Source organism: Antennarius striatus, chromosome 14 (assembly GCF_040054535.1).
Source record: "Antennarius striatus isolate MH-2024 chromosome 14, ASM4005453v1, whole genome shotgun sequence".
Classification (NCBI taxonomy): domain Eukaryota; kingdom Metazoa; phylum Chordata; class Actinopteri; order Lophiiformes; family Antennariidae; genus Antennarius; species Antennarius striatus.
In genome coordinates this window covers 16,665,959-16,686,457 of record NC_090789.1, presented here as the reverse complement: position 1 = coordinate 16,686,457, position 20,499 = coordinate 16,665,959, and the positions used below count along the sequence as shown (strand labels likewise).

The 20,499-nt window shown below is 43.1% G+C and overlaps 1 protein-coding gene across 3 annotated transcripts in view; it reads right to left on the bottom strand.

The window, feature by feature from the left end:
- Nucleotides 1-14,137, bottom strand: part of cica (capicua transcriptional repressor a) — a 38,386-nt gene extending 24,249 nt beyond the window's left edge. For 2 of the 3 annotated variants that reach the window (XM_068332367.1, XM_068332369.1), the window contains exons 1-3: nt 13,980-14,137; nt 7,202-10,876; nt 5,509-5,779 (exon numbers count right to left, since the gene is read on the bottom strand). In XM_068332367.1, the coding sequence (XP_068188468.1) occupies nt 5,509-5,779; nt 7,202-10,690 (3,760 nt within the window). In that variant the 5' untranslated portion in view covers nt 10,691-10,876; nt 13,980-14,137. Of the gene's footprint in view, nt 1-5,508; nt 5,780-7,201; nt 10,877-10,996; nt 11,012-13,979 lie in introns of those variants that run through there. The other variant, XM_068332368.1, reaches the window with a different exon arrangement.
- Nucleotides 14,138-20,499: the final 6,362 nt, after the last annotated feature.

Sequence of the window (20,499 nt, the reverse complement as noted above, 5' to 3'; positions counted from 1 at the left end):
GTACCATAGGCAATGGAACGCAAATTAAGTGAAAAATTATTGAATACTGTAAAATAAAAACCACATTACAGTTAAAGCATAAGAACAATAAAGATAAGAATTTTTAGCTTTGTGGTGGTGAGCAGTTGGCATACGTGAATGTTGGAGAGGGAGAGGAAGAGGACGGATGTTACCTGGGCTTGTGCTAGCCATTCGCCACTTCGCCATAGGCGAAGCAAATTCCAGATTGGCTACAAGGTTTTTAGACTGTGTAGCCACAGTGGCGTTCTTATTTTTACGGAAAAAAGGCTAGCGCCACTATTTCCGCTAGCGCCGCTCGCTAGCGCCGCTCGCTATTTCCGCATGCCGACGGAATTTTAGCCGAAGCATACCGACGGAAATAACCGACGGAAATAGACGAAGTGACCCGAACGCTCCCGATCATTAAATATGCACTCAGGTCATGACCTCCTCTTGTCCAATGAAAAACAAAAATATTATTTTTTTATACGCTAAACCCGCGAATTGGTGTACAACAAGGCGAGGATGATCGATTGAAACAAAATGAGAATAGAATTTTTAATAGTAGATTTTGCGTTAAAATTGAACAACAAATGGTGAATGCTGAGAGGGGGTAGGAGTTGTGACAGACCGATCAGAAGGTAAATGAAAGATACTATCAATACTTTTTTGTAGTCTTAGACTTTTGATCTCTATGACTGGCAGGAATAAACAGCGATGCATGTAAAGGTGTATTCACCTCGCTTGCTATTTTATATGCCTTTTTAAATTGAAATGAAAAATCATATTATCAAATTTTAAAAAAAAATTAAACTATGGCATACCAATGGTGTTGTCTAAGTTAAAATGTATTCTAGTCCAAGTAAACAACCCCTTTTTCTAAAAAATTTCCCTGGGGGGGCCCGATCCCCCATGCACGGGGGGTATCCCCCCACACCCCCCTATGACAAGTGTGGTTTTACACCCCCCAACAATTGAAAACTTGCATTCACTATGTGAAGATACATACATACAAAATATTACTCAATGTTTACTTGTAAGTTTTACTTGGACTACAAGACATTTTAACTTTGACTTAGACACTTTAGTGATTTTAACAAATTTGATTCTTGGTATTAGTCAATGTTTACTTGTAAGTTTTACTTGCTATTACAGCAAGCCACTGTTTGGACACAGAATGTGGCTTTTTGTGGCTTACTCAATTCTTTTACACTGAGCCACAGTGGCTTAGTCATACTACCTCCTAGTGCAAGCCCAGGTTACTGTGTTTTTGTTCGTTCGACTTCCAAATTTTGTTCGACTTCTAAGACAAAAAAATTCAGAATTTTTTGGTTGAACTCCGATTTGTCCGATGTCTAAAGCATTCGAAAACCAAGGTTTGCTTGGACCTAAAAAGGTATAGTGTGTCGTTGTTCCGCGGGGTTAATGCGTTCCAGGAACCACAGGCCATTAACGAATTCCTCGATAGAGAAACAAACTATTTATCTCATTATTTACGGTATATAAACATTTATGAACCCCTCCCATACTGATATTAAACCACCTTCTATCTGTATTACCTTTTCCCACACCGACTTTTCAAAGCATTTTTGTGTCTCACTGATGTCCCAAGACTCACAGAACGTAGCGCACTTCGGGACGCCGTCAGCCAACAGATTGAGCATACGGTATCACGTGATTGTAATCCAAAAATCCTTGATGAGTACAAAAGTTGAAATTTGACCTTGACCTAGTTTTCTCAAGGTCATGGCCATCATCTCATTTGCCGCCGAGTAATGTGCTTTTTGTGTCATCTTTCTATCCGCAACGATTGTGAAGATATTTGGTGGATGGACGGACGAACACAAAACCACTGACAATTACAATACATCACCGCTTCGTGGGATGTGACAACCCACTCAGGGTTAACCTCCCACCAAGGTCACAAACACCAAACCACACAAAAACCTTAGACACCTGCTGCGGTTAGAATTTAATTCTATTGAAAATATATATGTAAATATATTGTGTTTGAAACATAAACAAAGAACTCAATGACCTTTGGGCATTTGTGACATATTTTTCACAGAATAGCAGCGAAGTGCAAATTAAAACCTTTCCAAAAATTATTTTGCTCCTCTGTGATCAACGTCACAGCAATGAATTTGGAAAGCAAACAGCACAATCTGCTCACAGCATGGCAATCCCACGGAAAGCCTTAGCACCATGACACCACTACCGCTGTATTCTCAATGTCCCTTCCACCACTAATAGTAATCACTTAGCTACAAACACCAGCAGTACTGTACTACTTTTCCCATAACTTCCCACAACACTTCTTAATCTGGGAGTCAGTGGAGTCGTTTGCGGTTTCATCAGCGGCTCTACATTCTGAGAGTCTGTTCTTTTATAAAAGAAAGAAGATTCAAGCCTCGACCGACTGAGGTTCATTATTTCACCCTCCTCTTCTCCACATGTAAGTCAACCCTGATAGATGTAAACCTGCTTTAAACTCTGCTGCAGCTTTGTAATGTCCAGATTCTGTTTCCATTAATAATTTTATAATGAAGTATTAATAAGTTTGTTTCCTGGACACGGTTCTTCTAAAATAGAGATCCAGACACTGCTGAGCTGGATGATGAAGAAACGTAGATTTATTCCGTCTGTGAAGCTGCTGGTTCAAGAAGGTGTCTGTTTAATATCGATTCTGTGTCAAGTTTCTATTATCGCCGTGAGCTTTGTGGCAATTTTTGTTACTGTTTTCTTTCAGAAGTAAAGAAGTTAAGCAGACTGAAATGTTTCACACAAAGTACATTATTTTTCAGATATGTCAAGACTACAGTACTTATAATCAGTTTACTCAAACTGAAAAAGCATGAAACTTGGTGAAAGAACTGAACATATACCACCATTTCTACACAACTTTGCAGAAAAACTACACGTTATCTCTTCTCTATTTTACTTTCCAACTTGCCTCTAACAAATATCAATTTTAAACTAAAATTTAAAAAAAATAAGACGACAAATTTAAAAGCATAAATCTGGCATTTGTCATTTTCTTGATCTTCAACAACAATCTTGAACTACACAATTCACTTCTGTTAGAAGGTCAAGCTTTCTTTCAGAATAACCCATCACTGATTGAATAATAAATAAACCTTGAGATGTTGAATTAATAATGACTTCATGTTTTGCAAACTTCCACAGGGCGTGCTGCCACCCTGACGTCACCAGGCACAAGTACTGTAACCAAGCACTGATAGGGTGAGTTGTGAAAAACACCGCTCAGACATCCATGTGACTCTATTGGTTCAGTTAAGGTGAAGCAAGATGATGAGTGAGAAGCAGAGCTGAAGAAACACATCTGTGGGAAAAAGTGGGAAAAGCTATTCAGGTGTGGGTTCCCACCTGTCCTACGAGAACACAAAGTTTGTGTGACAAGATGGGATTTCAACAATGTCTCAAGTGTTGGCTGCAGATGCACTCCAAGAGAATAGTGATGAAACTCACGATGCTAATGCAGCTGTACTCCAGATGGGCTATATATAGGTGAGATCTCTGCCATGGGGCTTCTGCCTGTGTTTCTTTCTGTGCCCACAGTGGCTTTAGGTGCTTTTAAAAATGTATAGCGCAGGAAATGCTATGCTACAGAAGCAGGTGGCGGCTGGCAGCAGTGTGAGGGATGTGAGAGAGAGAAATAAGAGTATGTTCTGATAATCAGCTCAGGCCTCAACGTTTTACTGCGCTAATTCTACCGGTGGAACAGTGTATCCATGACAACACGCCAGGAATATAATTACTCCTTCTGCTAAGGGTGTTGAAACAGATTCCCATCATGCTGGACCTGCCCTCACTGGCCTGTTGGAGGTTGCTGATTGTCTGGAACATCAAGATGAGTGTGTGTGTGCGTGTGTACGTGTGTGTGCATATGTGCATATGTGTGTGTGTGTGTGTGTGTGTGTGTGTGTGTGTGTGTGTGTGTGTGTGTGTGTGGGAGGACGAAGTGTGCATGTCCTTGTTGACTGCTGTACTCCTGCTTTAAGTCTCACATGTTCAGACATGTCAATATCACCTTTAAACTTTTTTGTGAAATACCCTTATCTTTCTTTCACACATGCAAATGGTGTAAATATAAAATGGGTGACACCCAGTGAACACACATACTCACACGAGCACACTCAATTACTCTACTGACACTACACACTGAGTCACAAATTACACAATGAGATCTACGTCTGGCACACCGCTTGAATGATCTTTACACCTGAGGAGAAAAAGGTTTCACTCCAAGGTCATCTTCATCATTTGAACAAGCCAAAACATGATAATTCAATAAAAAGGCAACGGTTTATGAGATACTCATGATGTAAATCTGCTGCTTCTGACACTACTAATGATATTAAACCATTCCTCTCAAGCTGTAAGCTTCGTTACTTGTAGGCAAGACATTGTGCTAGCATGAACAGTAAAACTGAATGACCTAGAAAATGCGAATATGTCTGCATGAAGTCAAATTATCGTATCACACCTTAAGTTTTCAGGTTTACAAACTGTTTAGGTATGATGACACAAAATGAGAAATCAGTCCTATAAAATGTAAATTATCTTCCCTATTTATACATTCAAAATAAGATTTCTGAGTTTAGGCTGGAATATCGCAAGGTTGGCATGGAAACAAGCAAACTGTATATGATCAGCCAAACACCTCTATCTCTCGGGAGTCCTTCTTAAATTCAAATCTTCACGCAAAGCCGACAAAATATTTTCTACAACAGAAGCCCAAACACAGACAAGAGCGAGGGCAAGAGCGTTCTGAGATGGGCAACATCAGCCTCCCTGATTCCCACTCGTACAACATGCAGTGTCTTCTAACATTAACAGTACACACGTTTTAATAATATGCCTTAAGACGATCAAGTAAGCAAGAGAAAAATAAACACTACAGAACATGATATGAAAAAAAAAGAAATTCTGTTTCAAAAATGCCATCAGCTTCAATTAGAATTAACCTACCTGTTGGTGTTTTTGCTAGTATGATATGCATTATTGCGATTATGTTCCCACTGTGGATGATTTTGTGGACACCATTAATAAAGTAATTGTTTACTGTGCAGCACAAGACACTTCTAACACAACAGAATATGCATCTCAAAGCTGCACAACCAGTTCTTATACACTCACTGCCATCTCTCCTGGAATATCACAATGAGATAATACTACTGGTGAAAGCAGAACATTTGCCACATACCTGCCAACACAATGTCAACTAATAGAAAATAAAAAGGCTCTGAAAAATACTTTCCTCAACTTTCCTCAACTACAAGCAAACAATACTTAAAGTACCTGTATATAAGATCTGCAGGCATACCACTTATGAACCCCTGAGACCCTGTGAGAAGTGTAAGCCATGAGTATTAATGTCACAAACTGTATAAATGTCAGCATGCATGCCTGATCCTGATGGTCATGGTGTCAGCAGCCTGTCTCTGACATGAAACCAACCACAGCGACATTATCTCTCATCCTCACCCGTCCCTGGCCGTCCCATGATGATCTGTTTGCGTGGGGCAGGGTGAGGAGACTCAGCTGGCAGGATGAGCGGCAGCAGGGCAGTTGGCGTTGGGTGACAGGCCACCGGCTGTGGGAGCACCCCTCCAGAGGTGTCCTGGGGTCCCTCAGGTTTCCTCTCCCTCTCCCTCCCCCCTGAACCGCATGACGAGAGGATTGATGACGTGGACATCGACCCGGGGTTGGACGGGCTGGACAGTGCTGCGCTGCCCACTGTTGTTGGAGTCAAGGACTGGGACAAGAAATCAGAGAAGGTTATTAATCGCAGTGGCAATAACAGACATGACAAGATAGATGCACAATCTTTGAAAACAGAATATCTAACTGAAAACACAAGTCAGAGATTGAACACTATCAATAAACCTGGCGGCCCACTCAGTGTACCCCTGCAGAATAAATCACTTCTACACTGTTGATGATTGTGTTTCACACAATAAACAGTAGCTAATATCACTCATTTCAAGTCACATTTTGACGCATGTATTCTACAGTTCTGGTTAGAAGAAGTCAGAGAACTCATAGACAATCTCTGCAGACATGATGAGAACAAGCAAAACTCCACACAGACAGGAAAAACCCCTGACTCTGCAACTTGTCACTGGTTGACACAATATACCGGTACAACAATCCTGGAAATCTATTAAAAGTAACTATTTTTTGTCTCAGTTACTTCTGAACATGAAGATGATATTCTAAATGTGGCAAAAGTATTACACAACAGGGCATTCACCGTTATTCATGTGTTTTCCTCATGAACATGTACAAAGTTTCCACTGCCACCTCGCTAAAAAAAATTTCAGTTTGGTTGTCAAGTGTATCGACTTCCTGAGACTGAACATTTGACGAAATTCTGCAGAAAGAGTGCGCAAAGATTTTACAGGGGTGTTCAACTGTTGTGTATATAGTGGAAACACCTCCTCATATTGAGACCTACTTACTGACTCCGATGCACTTTGTGACATGCCTGATGGGTTGCCTGTATTTTCACTTGGAGAGGATGCGGGCCACTATCAATTGGACAGGTTTGAGTCACATGATTGTAAGAGGTTGTAAGTATCAATATGACATTAGCTAATTGCTAAGCTCCACTCTGGGTCAATCATTAAACTCCATCATAACGGATGGAAGTCCAAAACAGAAAGCAACCGATTTATGAGGACCACCTTTAAAGTTTATCACAATTAGTATCTGAAACTAAACCTTGACATTCTTTTAAGTAACTTTCAGAGATCCAAACTCTTCAAAAAATTATGTTACAGAATAAAAAACAAAGTGAAAGACATCATAGATGAATACGTCTGAAAGATCAACCTGCACTGACTTAATAACAATTTAAGAAGTTTAATCTGTTTTATTTTTGTCACTAAGATATGAAATACTGATTCATGGGTTGAATGGTATTTTTTCATCAAGAGCCAAGAAAACTACCTGCTACATAAATTCAATGTGATATGACATGATCTGAGCTTAGGAAGTGCTATGTACTCCTGGACGGATGGGGAGAGGGGAGTTATGGTTCTCTGCTGAGACCGCTGCCTATGAGACCCAACCCGGGGAAGTAGAAGCAAACAAATTAATGGATGAAAACTATTGCAAAGTTTTCTCCACTCCATCACCATACATGATCCTGTATATCAGAATAACACTTTCTTACCGAGCTGGAGGTGACCAGGACAAGTGTAGATGCAGGATTGCGAAGGAGAGCCGCACCATTGGTGGCCCCATTGATGGGGACCGGGACCTGCAGGCCGGGCAGGGCTGTGTGTTGGGCCTGGCTGTGTTCTCTTGACCGGCTTCTCTCTCTTCTTCCTAAGGGGCCTTCAGAGAACTTGGCCAGAGGGACATCTGGATTCCGAACAATGACTGGGGAATCACGGAGGGGCACAATGCGCCGCGGTGAGGGTTCCTGGGGCAATGGGGAGGGGGGAGTGGGAGAGACCAGCATGGGTGGGGGTGTAGAGGCAGCTGAAGATGGTGGTCTGCTGGTGGCACTACGGGGTCGGGAGAAGGAAAGTGAGGAAGGTGTTGTAGGCTGACTTTGTGGGGAGAGGACTCTAAAGGCAGCTGGATTATGGGCAAAGAGTGGGTCTCCCACCCCACTTCCCCCAATGCCCACCAGCTGCTCAGGTTTGCTGTGGCCATCCTGGACAGAATGCAGTGGAGGAAGCGCGTGGGTGTCGAGCTTCCTCTTGCTTGGGCTCATGGGAACTGTAAAAGTGAGGCTGGTCTGAAAGGTGGGCACAATCCCAGAGAGGTGGCGCTCTCGTTCAGCGCCTGGTGTACCCATTTTAGTGCCACTAAGCTGGCGGTGGCGGCGTGTAGTAAGTGATGAGGGAGCAGTAATGGGACTAAAATTTGCAGGGCGAAAGCCAAAAAGTGGAGAGGGCGAGGGTGACGGGGTAGGAGAGAAAGGTGACTGGTTGGAGATCGGGGAGAATGAGGGTGTGCCTGAGCGGGAGCCCCCCAGGGACACTAGCATAGTTGCTGCCTCACACTCATCAAAATCAAAACGAGAAAGGTCCTGTGGGAGCAGAGAGGGAAGGACCAAGCGGGGACGAGAGTCTCCTCCACGGCTGCTAGCCTCACTGCTCTCCCTCGAAGTCTCGTCCCAGTCAAAGTCTGAGCTCGCTCTCCCACCACTCAAACGGAGGTCAGATGGTGTCAGGGTCCCCGTGCTACTGGCTCCACCCCGTTCTCGGCTGCCTCCACTGGCCTCCATCTCTTTGGTCCTCATCGAGAGGTGTCTGGAGCAGTATCCTCGGCGCTGGGACTCTTTAGAGCAGCCCTCTCTAGAGCACAGCCTCCTCCACTGTTTCCCATTGAATTTCTTGCGGATGCCAGTTGGCGTGCACACGACGTCTCCCTTCTTGTACTTTTGCTGAGCTGCCGTCAGCGGGGTGCGAGAACGTGAGGACGAGGAGGAAGTTGAACCTGAACCGGATCCACCACTACCTCCTGCCCCTCCACTGGAAGAACCTCCTCCCGAGGCCTTCTCTAGTCTGGAGGAGGATGCGGTGGAAGTCGAGATGGAAGGGAGTGGAGGGAGCTGAGGGGTGGTAATGACAGCGCCAACAGCCGCAGCTGTTGCTGGGTCGAGGCCTAACAGGACAGGTGAAGGAGGGGGGTGAGGGTTCAAAGCCAGGTGTGACGGGGGAATCCCAATGCCGCGCACCACAGACAGGTGTGGATTGAGGTAGCCATGTTGGGGCTTAGAGACAATGTGGCGGTGTTGAGGAACTGCCATTGGTTTGGGCCCAGGTATGATTGCCCCCATTGGGACCATGTTAAAGTGAGACACTTCCATATCTTCTTCCGGGGTGAGGGGCATGTATGGATGGTGTTGCTGCTGTTGGTGCTGCTGTTTAGCGCTGTTCTCCCTTTCTCGCTTTATTTCCCTCTCTCTATCCTGTTTTCTCTGGATATCCCTCTCTCTCTCCAAGTCCTTCTCAATGTCCCACTCTCGGCAAGTCGCAAGGCTGAAGATTGAAACAGGAGTTACAGGGGAGGTAATGTTTTGGCTGGCCGTGGAGGACACAGGGACCATGCCTGGGAATGGTACGCCTCTCCCCAAAACTGATCCCACACCCGGTGTCATCCCCCGGCTCAAACGACAAACCTCCTGCTCCACATCCATCTCTTCCCTGTCCTCCCGTTCCATTTCCTTATTTCTGAGCCCCTCATCACCATCTCTTCCTCCTCCAGAGGGAAGATCGAGGTCCCAAGGTGGCACCAGAAGCCGGAGTGTTTGTCGGGAGACCCACACTGCTTGGGTTGAACCAGTTGTCGCTCTGCCATCTTCTTCCTCATCCACAGTGTAAGATTTTTCCTCAGACAACAGGACCCGGTAGCGATTGGCCACTGCAGGGTGTGTGTCCACCTGGGTGACCACACCTTCTCTGTACCACTGCCACTGGCCTTCGCTGCCCTCTTCATTGCCAAACGGTACACAGACATGGGTGCCAATAGGTATTGGATGGACACCAGGAGGGGGTGCATCTAGAATAATGTCCACTGCGCCTGGGAGGCTATTGTGTCGATATGGATAACGCAATAATGTCTTCTCGCCATTTAATTGCACCTCCAGGTTTCCAAATTCACCGCTGACCTTACGGACAACCCCGGCCCGGAACACCAAGTCTGAACTGTCTCCTTCATCCCTCCTTTTGTCTGCACCTTCTTGGTCATTTCTCCTCTTATGTTGGCGGGCAAGAACACGCTGATTCTTCAGCCCCTTGGCCAGGGCATCAGACAGTGCATCTGGGAGACTCGGTGGCGTGTGTGCAGACATTTGCGTTAGGGTGTGTGCGTTGATGACTACCTCCAGGTCAGCCGAATGCTCACTTGCGGTGTCCGTCGAAGAGCAGCGGGGCACGGGGCTGGGTGACACTCGCTCTGCATCACTGACCTCTTCACCTCTTCCTGGTCTTTCCCTCTCCCCTCCCAGGGACAGGTTAAGGTGTTCTGGAGAGCCTTGAGGTCCTTCCCTTCCAGTCCTGCTAATAGAGTCTTCCATCAGACTCGCACTCTGACTGTTGCCTTCAAGGTTTGAGACAGAAATGTCACCCCCAGAAGAAGTTGACCCATGATTGATGACCGTACCACCAAGTGGAAGAGGAGGGGGTGTGCCAGAGGAAGGGGTACTTGGGTTACCGGTAGCAGACAAGCAATGTTCAGAGGTGTACTTCTTCTTGGGAACACGTGCCTTGAAGGTGGCTGTTTTGCGGCTGGAGGTAGGGTTTGGGCTGTTGTTGGCGCTTGGCGTACTACTGTTACTACAACTGCTGCCACCACTGTCACTGTGGCTGGTCACACTCACAGCTGACCTCCCTGATCCATTATCAGAGGATGTCCCAGAATCTAGAACAAGTGACACTGTCTTCTCTGACAGCCCTTCTTTATGAAGTCCCTCCTCATCTGAAGTGTCCTGTGCTCTGATTGGATCTACCTGGGAGGACTCTGAGTGAGAAGTAGAAGAAAAAGGGGAGCAGGGTGTTCGGTTTGGAGGAGATCTGCTTCCATCTCTGTTCTCATCTGAGTCTCTTTTCTCTCCCAGTTCTTGGATATCCCCAGGTCCGCGTCGTTTCCCACCTTTGGCACGGGTGGAGGGAGGAGAGCGACGGCCCTGCTTCTTTATCGGTTTCATCTTTTTATGTAGCTTTTCTCAAAACAAAATCTATTTATTTACTTATCCCAAAGAATCTCTTTGCTGTTGCTCTGTCTGTCTTTATTATTCCTTTTTCTATTCTCTCTTTTTTCCTCTTCTGTAGGGGCCTCTCTTTCTCATCCTGTCCTATCTTGCACGGCACTTGACTGTCTTAATCCAGAGATTCTGAAAGAAAGAGAAAAGGCAGCGTCATTAAGTCATGTGACAAATACATGCAAATACATCAACAAAGTTTATTTAGCTACAAACTGTTTAGCTTTGGAAACAGAAGTCCATCACAATCACCTGAATACACTGATTCATCTATAGAATTCATTATTTAAAATGATCTCATCAAACAGAAGGCCTCAATGTGTGGTAAACACAATCACAAGAACGACTGTATGGAAATAGTGAGAAACACTGCAATTTGTCCAGACAAGCCTTTCTGCATGCACTACTCTCACACACACATTTCTTGGCCATGGCAGTAGAGGCGGGGGAATTCCTTCTTCTCACATACTGAAACCCTCCCTTTCTCTCTCTCGTACTCTCGCTCTCTCCGTCACTCCCTCTCTCTGTCTGACAACCTTTATCTATGTATTTCAAAGCGGGGCCAATCCACCCCTACAAGCTCCATTTCCTGTGGAAGACCATTACCTAACTTCCCGTTACTTTATTCCTCCCTCTCTTGCTCTTTCACTTCAAATATTATACGTTCCTTCTTATCCCTCGCCTGCTTTCTCTCTTGTCTCTATTGATTTGTGCCTCTCATCTGTCTTTATTCTCTCTCCTTCCGTTTAGTTTCCATCCTCATTTTGTGTTGCAGTCATCCAGAACAGCACAACTGTTCTAAAAATTGTTACTGCACACCAGAATCATTCAGTATCGCTCCTAGCCATGCCAGAATCATTCAGAATATCTCTAAATTCACATTTGGCTCATTCACGCTTGTGCCTCGATTTGAAAGGGAAAGAAACACAGCTGGATGTAGCTGTTTTGTCAAATAGGAGACCGTTGTCATTCAACTGTTGTTTGCTGTGTGGTTGATACACATGGGACTTGCCCCAGGTCCTTGCTGCTGTGTGCACTCCAACATTTCTTCCAATTCAAGCATCTCTCCACAGGTACGAGTGCCAGTGAAGCATTAACAAGAAGCAGAATCAATATACAACTTAGATACTCCAATTCCTGCTTCTAATTTCTCACTCCAAGAGTGACATTCACTAGGTTGTTCCACAACTAGACACGCTTACCTGTCAGTGATGATTTAATGGTCTGTTAACTTACAGGTCTGCTGGTCTATCCCTATTTATACATTCATCCACCCACCAGTCTGTCTCTCTGTCTGCAATGCTCTTTTCCCCTTTTCTCTGCCTTTCTGTTCGTCTGTGAAAGCTCACATTCTTTCAGGTCTTTTTGATATCTGCCACATCATACCGGCTGGAGAGAAATCCATTTTCAGATATGAGTACTGCCTGCATCAAGGCCACACATACAGCAAACATCTATGTGGTGATAGTTGATAGTACAGACAGAGTTAGAGAGCTGAGTTCTATGTAAATACCTATTTAGGAGAGACAGCCGGTAGAGCAGCTACCATAAAATGATTTGGCAGCCGTCCTTACTTGGTCATGATAGAGGTATGCTACGTGTGTTTACTCAGTAGTGCACAGTGTACAACAGCTGGTGTCAGAGTCATGGGCACAACGATAACAGCTTCAAGACAAACTGACGCAACCCATACTCCCCACAGTGAAATGTGAAACAAGGAAGCTCATATAGGAACTATAGAAGGCCAGTGGATCAGGTAGACATCAAGTTCACAATAACAGGTTCACTCACATTTTATTTGCAGAAAAGTTTTTATCCTGTTGTGAGAACATAGTAAACATGTGACTGTAGGCATAGTTGCACCAAGACGAGTCATGTGAGGTGGCAAAAAAAAAAAATTCAGCTGTTGCTTTTCTGGACAGATAATTTACTTTTGCTAAGCAAATGTGCAGGTTGAGGTAATGGAATAATGATTTTGTTTTGCAAAAGATAACTGCGCTAAAACAAACTGAACACAGCTTAAGGATAATGTGACAGATCATTACAGAACGTATGAAGTGAGTTTGGTGCTGGTAAAGCTATAAAACCACAGAGAAACAAAGGCCTTACATACATTTTGACAATGCTGTCATGTATTCATGACCACGTACTGGTGAACAGACCATTCAGTACCGTGTTATAATTCAACTAAACATTTTGGGTGATTTATCTTTTACACACACTATATTGTGTTTACAAAGATATATATATATATATATATATATATATATATATATATATATATATATATATATATATATATATATATATATATATATATATATATAAACATCAAGTGTAGGGAACAGCATTTACTGATCCAGACCAAACCCAAAGCACAAAATGCAAACCACAGAGGGTGATGTCACTTCTTTTTAGCTGCATAGTACCGTGGATGTGTCAAGTCCTCGTAGTACAGCGATTACTACCAGTTCCACTCCACAACACAACAGGCCGTGGCGTGGAGCGACCAGGCCTCGACTACACACAAGGCCGCTGGAAATCCACAACTCACTGTCACCGGGAAATAAAGGCTTTGACAGACGAGTCGAGCCTTAATATCGTGTAATAAGAGCCCCAGTGCCTGTTCCACTCGACGGACACGAGTGTCCCGAGCAGATGTACGTGTTAAGTTTGTTAGTCAAACACAACATTATGGTTTCCTGGCCCATCCCAAAGTGACAGTCGTCTGGAAATACAGCTCAAGCTGCTCGGATAACTTTCTGCTCAGCCCCGGTGTCATCTGCGTGATCACCGCCGTGATATAAAAGGCAGAAAGTGTTCATGTTGCCACGAATGAGTCCACTGGGGAAGGCCCTCCAGCCCTTTATACACACTAATTCTAACAGCCACGGTGATTAATGGAAAGAGACCAGAGTGGAATGACAAGAGGACACTTTCCGAGGTTTGATGCGACGCAGTTGTTCTGAAGTCTGACGGTAGTGATGTCGTTGAAATTTATTTCTAGTGGAAAAGTTTCACGCTCACTATGTCTACCCGCACCGCTCCCTTTTTTCACAGAAGACACCCAATCCGCCCGGACTCTCAGCAAAACTACCCCAACATCCAATAATACCCTGTTAGCTAAACACTTTGTGACTCCGGTAAATAGGAAGAACATTAGCAGCTCGATGGAAGCCCCATCAGCCCCACTGCATTGCTGCAGGAGAAAGATTTGAGGGCAGCCTTTACTCACCAGAGCGGACAGAGTGACCCGGTGCAGTTCTTTGTTGACTCCGCCGGGTTAAATAGGGCGGATTGGACAATCGTTCGCAGCTGCCAATTAGCGGCCGTTCATGTTTCTCCGGTAAAGCAACTTAAAGGAGGACAAACTACTGCCCTGTACATTGTACACTACAGTCGCAAAATGGTGAATGAAGCCCCAAAGCCTTGACAACCACCCCGAACGTCCAATCACGGAGCACGAACGGGTACAGTAGCCAATACGATTTCGCGTAAAGCGGGAAGGGGTGGAGCCAAGGGCTAAAGTAAACATGACGGACAGCTCACTGCAGCCAATCATAGTGTGTGAAAACACAGAACAGCTGTTGGAAGAGCGAGGCTGCAGCAGCCAATAAGGTTTGTCTGTGGGTCTGCCCAGAATTAAACAGGCACGCACGGCAGGAATGAAAGCTGCTTCTATTCCATCTGCCTTTATTCTTATTTCTTACTCTCTTCACTTCCTGTAAAAATGGTTGAACAAAGAAGGAATACTTACAATCGTAAATCAAATTAAATTTAGAACAAACAAATTCCAACCTATTTAACATGTAGCACCTTAAACTCCTACAAACTTTACCTTAAAAAGCCTTTTTAACTCTGTGTGTCCTATTTATGTATTTACCCTCCGCTGTTCACTGCGCTCCGGTGGGACCCATGTGAGCCACAGGGATTCGGCCGCAAGAGGCAGCACACTGAACTCACACTCCCAATTTCACTCTTTCCCTCTCACAAATTCTTTCTTTCTTCCAGCTAATCAGAAATGCTCTAAACAGCGCAGCACTCCTAGTCCCGCCTCCTCCACCAATCAGGGCACCGGATGGCGGCCGTTTGTCACCGCAGCTTTGTCTGATTGGCTTAGAAGTCTAGGGTCTGCAGGCCAATGACCAAGTGCTGAGATGAGGTCATTATGCTTGTTGCCATCATCTGAGCCAAACAAGAAGCGTGACACCCCTGTGTGTAAAATGGTCCAAACATGGAATTATGGCTCCTGAGAGAGTGACCCAAATACACTGTGGGCCTCCACGTACACAAGCAAACACACACACACACACACACACACACACTCCACACACACAGACACAGCGTATATCCATTGTAACACACACTGTACGAGCAGAGGCAGGGTGCAATATACTTGAGAATACAAAACAAAAATTAAAAAGGCTGGAAGTTGAACACACATGAATGCAAACGCACAAACACCCTCAAACAACATAGAATAGCGTGTTAATGCTATTTCAGTGATGGGAGCACTGCTGTGAAGCAGAGCGACATGCTGTTTATATAGCTCACAGGCACAGATGGCTAGTTTGGTCAATGACGATAAAGATATGGCTGACACACACACACACACAGACACACACACACACACACACACACACACACACACACAAACATATAAATGCAGACTGAGTGCTATCTCTAGTCATCTCACACACCCCTGCTAGTGAAGCACTGCAGTCTCTGTCTCTCTCTGACTGGTTCCTCATTCACCACAGAGGAGTGGGCATTCAAAAATGTGGGGTGAGTACTGCAAGCAGGTAACTTTGAGTGCTGGCTGCTTTTGTAAGGTGCTGCTAGGAGACATTAGAAAGAGAAGGAGAGACCAGAGATTCGAGTCTCAGAAAAGGCTTTGAGTGAGTCCAGACATAAAAGTGCAGAGGAGACCGGTGGGGTGGGGAGAGACAGATGTGAGGCAGACAGTGAAGAAAACTGTGAGAGACATGTTCTTTCATGAAGGGAGAGATGGATGAAGAGACAGCATGAATCATCATGTGACAGAAATAGTAAGAAAGGCAGATACAGGTGGAAACAGACACCCGAGGAGAGACTTTGCTTCTTTATTGCACAAATGGAGCTGTTTGTGAATGAGCGCCATGAATGTGATTGGTATTAACACCTTAGAGAACTTCTGAGAATGATGCGGTGAGCTGCAGCTAAGCCACTGCATCTAAGTCACCTTATAATAAATGTATTACAGCCATTTATTTGCTAAACAGCTCCAGGTACACTGCAATAGACCTGACCCAACACTGTAGCACTCTCTAATTCAAGTGTGTGTGTGAACTTAAAACATAGAAGAAAAATATGAAAAGTGAGCCCTGTACCAATGAATTCACTTCTACGCCATCAACACTTTGAGGCACAAATGTATAGCTAATTTTACAGCCTCCCTCTGAGGTGGCGAAGCCTCTCACCCACCTGAATAATTAATAATCATTAGATAATGTAAATACCTTCCTGCCGTTAACAAGTACCATATTTATTCAAATGCTAACAAATCAGTGCTAAAAGTGATACACACACTATACACAACTGGATGTCAGGTGTGCACTTAGTGACACCACATTGGAATGCAGTCCTGGAACTACAATTACTTTCAAATTTAACAACTTAACAAGAAAAGCCTACAAGGTCAAAAGCTCCAAAAGATGAGTGGGTTGCCCCTGAGGTGACTTTGTATTCTCACTGCTGTATCCACGGTTAACTATCAAATCAAGGTCGCGATAACATTCCTCCATTAGGATGTTAAGCAGCCCTTTGTTATATACTTTACTGAGCTGTGCTTTTGCATTATCCCTGATGTCTTCAGCAACGTTCAAATCCTCCTATAACATGACTTCATTTTTGAATTTTTTTACAAGCGGTGATGTATTGTTATTGTCAGTGTTTGTGTGTTCGTCAGTCCGTCCATCCGTCTGTAAACCAAATATCTTCACAACATTTACAGATAGAAATGAAAGAAAAAGCACATTACTCAGGCGGCAAAGTGGATGAAAATGAGATGATGACCCTGACCTTGAGAAAACTAGGTCAAGGTCAAATTTAAACTTTTGTGCATTTTTTGCATATATCTCAGGAACCTTGACCTTGAGAAAACTAGGTCAAGGTCAAATTTAAACCTTTGTGCATTTTTTGCATATATCTCAGGAACCGGATACGATAGAAAGAAGAAACAAAAGGCGTTATATTCAGGGAGACAAGGGGATGAAAATTAGATCACAACCTTCAGCTTGAAAACTAGGTCAAGGTCAATTTCCACTTTTATATCTTTTTAGGCACACATCTCTGAAACCTGATGAGATATAATCGCAAAACAAAAAGAAACATTTTCAGGAAGCCAGAGGCACAAAAATGTGACAATGACCTTCACCTTTGGAAAACTAGGTCAATGTCATACTCGATAGTACAATATAGAATTAATTTCTGCGAACATTTTATGTATAAATTATGAAAGTAGGTCAGGGTAAAATTTTGACTTCAGGGGTGTCGTGGGATGTTACAGTCTCTGACTGCCTTGTTAGTCTTTTGTTTGAGTGAGGGAAACACTGGGATAGAGATTAATGATATACTGTACATTTAAAAGCAGCAAAAATTTGGACATCATCTAAATTATGGTCTAAATTCCTGATTTATGCAAAGATTAAAATGGCATCTCAATTTTCTCTGACTTTGCAAACACTAAGTTAAGATATAGCAGGTCTGAATGTTTTAAACTTTTGTTAGTAATGTGTTGTCTGTCAGTCATGACAGTAATTAAAATGTTACTATTGCATATGTGCGGTTTTGAAATTTACACAAGTTTGTGAATTTATAGTAAAAAAACAAACAAGCAAAAATGACAGAAATTGTATTTAGTATTGACATCAGGGTGTAATAATCAGTTTTGCATGTTTGCCTCGCTTCAGTCATGAATACTGCTAACTATAATCAATGCTTTCACAAAAAAAAGGCAGCTGACAGATCAGAATGGCCTGATGTTGTGACCAACCTGTAAATAATTTACTTCAGTTAGTGTGTTTGTGTAATATGAGCACATTACAACCATTGTGCACAGATTGACTTTAGCTTATGTCACCAAAAAGTAGGCTTCTTTGAGAAGCATATATAATGTGCAGGAGATGTGGATCAAGTGACTGCAGAAGGAGGGAACCGGTTTTTTTTTACCTCCTGAACTCATTTGACTTTACCTCTCCAGCTTTCTTTTAGTCAGAACATTTGACTACTCTTATTTAGTTTCCGTTTTAAATTGGAAATGTATTTAACTGATGTAATTATCTGACTTTTATCTTTTATTGTGTCTACACTTAGAGCATTTTACAGTCTTTCATCTGTTACTCATCAGCACGAAAGGTCCCGAACAACTAAATTAATCAATTAAAATAACAGACTTGATATGTCGTAACAAACATTGCTGCTGTTGAAGCTGGTAAACCCATCCATAAGGTGAGATACCAGACAAGAGTTTAAATCGCTGTTCCACTAATACTTGCACAATAGGTGGCGCTGTTTCATCACATATAAATATTGACCAATGACGAGCTTTATCCATGTGAAGGTATCATCAAGCTGAAAACCAGTACAAATAACTGGTGCATTACATGAGAAACTAGAATAAGGGTTTATAACATAATTAAAGAGTTGTTTGCAAAATAAAATGACAGGTAAGAGAGAATGAATTAATCTTTTAGCGTAGATGAAGTTTCTAAACATTTTAAGTTGTTTGTTGACTTTCACTGGTTGCTGACCATTCTGATCTATCGTAGGCAGACTCCCTGCATGTGATAAAGGGTCTGTGGAATAACCTTGACTCCAATCCATCCAGTTACTCTCCAAAGCTCTCAGAAGATCACAACCCTCAAGCTGAAAGCTGTTGCGCTACAACAGACTGGCGAGGCAGCAGCCAGTGGACGTTCCTTCCTTGTGACTCCCACTGATAATGAATCCTTATTACTGAGGAGGCTGTTCTGCTGGCTCACCGAGTCGTGACGACAATCTGCCTCCACAAATACTCTCAGATACTCAACTGTCAGCTTGTAATCCTCTGCTCATGACTGATTGAGCACCTGCTCAAGCACTCCAACAACCAGCCTTTGGTGAGCTTTGTTTTAATTCAACAGTTAATGTAATAATTAAACTTATGTCATTTTATCAAATGCAAATGCATTATAAGCAATTTATGCAAATTCAACTTACAGCACATTAACATAATCATTTCTTTAAAAAAATGTTAATTGTAAATCATATAAAATAAACTAATACATTTCAATTCCACATCCTTTGATACTTACTGTACTGTTAATAATGCTATTGAGCAGTTTTCTACAAACAAGACGATCTACTTTTACTTGTCTGAGGGCTCGACTGCCTGCAGCCTCTTCATACACAAACTCCTTTTTTCCACACAGATGGAATATACAATATATAACTCCTATATAAGTTGGAGTTGTAGAGTGTTTAGCGTGACCTTCTGGTGAAAGTGTCCCGGCATGAATCCACAAAAATCTATGGTAATTATTCCTCTGTAGTGATTGGGCTCCCTGGACTGTCACCTCTGACCTCTTCCCACAGCCAGACAATAATGTGTCTCTGCTGGAGGTCCGTCCATCACACTTGTTTTCACAAGGTCCCATCCCCTATTCAGATCAGCTGATGGCAGAGGGGAGAAAGAGAGAGGAATATGGACGGGACAAGAAGTGCTGATGTTTAGAAAGTTGAAACATATTGAAATGACTGATGGGTGTTTAACCTGAAAACACAAGAATGCACAATAAAAATCTAAAGTAAAGCTAAAGACACTGAGAGAGTATTACACGTGTAGGTAGTCAGTATCATCACTACCACACACTGCCACTGACACACAGAGATGGCAACAGCAAAATATGTTTTCAGCTGGACTATTTATGTTGAACCAATGATGGGGGGTTTCAGAGGACACAGTTCCCACCCCCTTAACTGTTTTCTTTAACTTGATGTAATCGGAAGGCTTCTGAGCAGATGATATCTCTCTTCAGTTCAACAATTGTTTTCTAGCTATAAGCTCTATTAATATTTACATTGTTTACAGTTCAGTTGGTTCTTCTAGTAATCTAGTTTGACAGCTTCCTCATCTTTGGAGTAAGTTCAACTTCTGCACCACCTTCTTCTTTAAATCCGTCTAGTGTACTTTCCATGAATTTGTGAAGTTAAATGCTACAAGCATTCTCATTGGTCTAAATTGTTTCATATTCATCAAGTTGCCAATCTGTTAACAGTGTTATTCGATTTTCCTTTTTGTGGAAAACACAATGCAAAATTGAGTCGACACAATATTTTTCAATGACAATCATAAACATAAGGTACTTGCCCCCTCAAATTTTCACAATGAATTTATATGTTTTGCAGAATTAAAACCTGGACAGAACTGGGTAGAACCGTTGCCTCACAGCACAAATGGTCTATGTGGGTCCTCTTTTGGTTCTCCTGCTTCTGCCCACCCCCAAAACATAATAATAATAATAATAATTTTGAATTAGTACAACAAGCACTCGTTAAACTGTAGACAATAGAACGGAATTGTTAATTTTTAGAGCAGTGGTTCCCAAACTTTTCAGTCCGCGCACCCACTTCTACCTCCCGACTTAGCTGACGCACCCCCAATGCCCAAAACATGAAAAAAAAGAAGAAAGAACAGGCGTAGTCTTTACAGCCATATAGGTATCAAGTTTAATAAT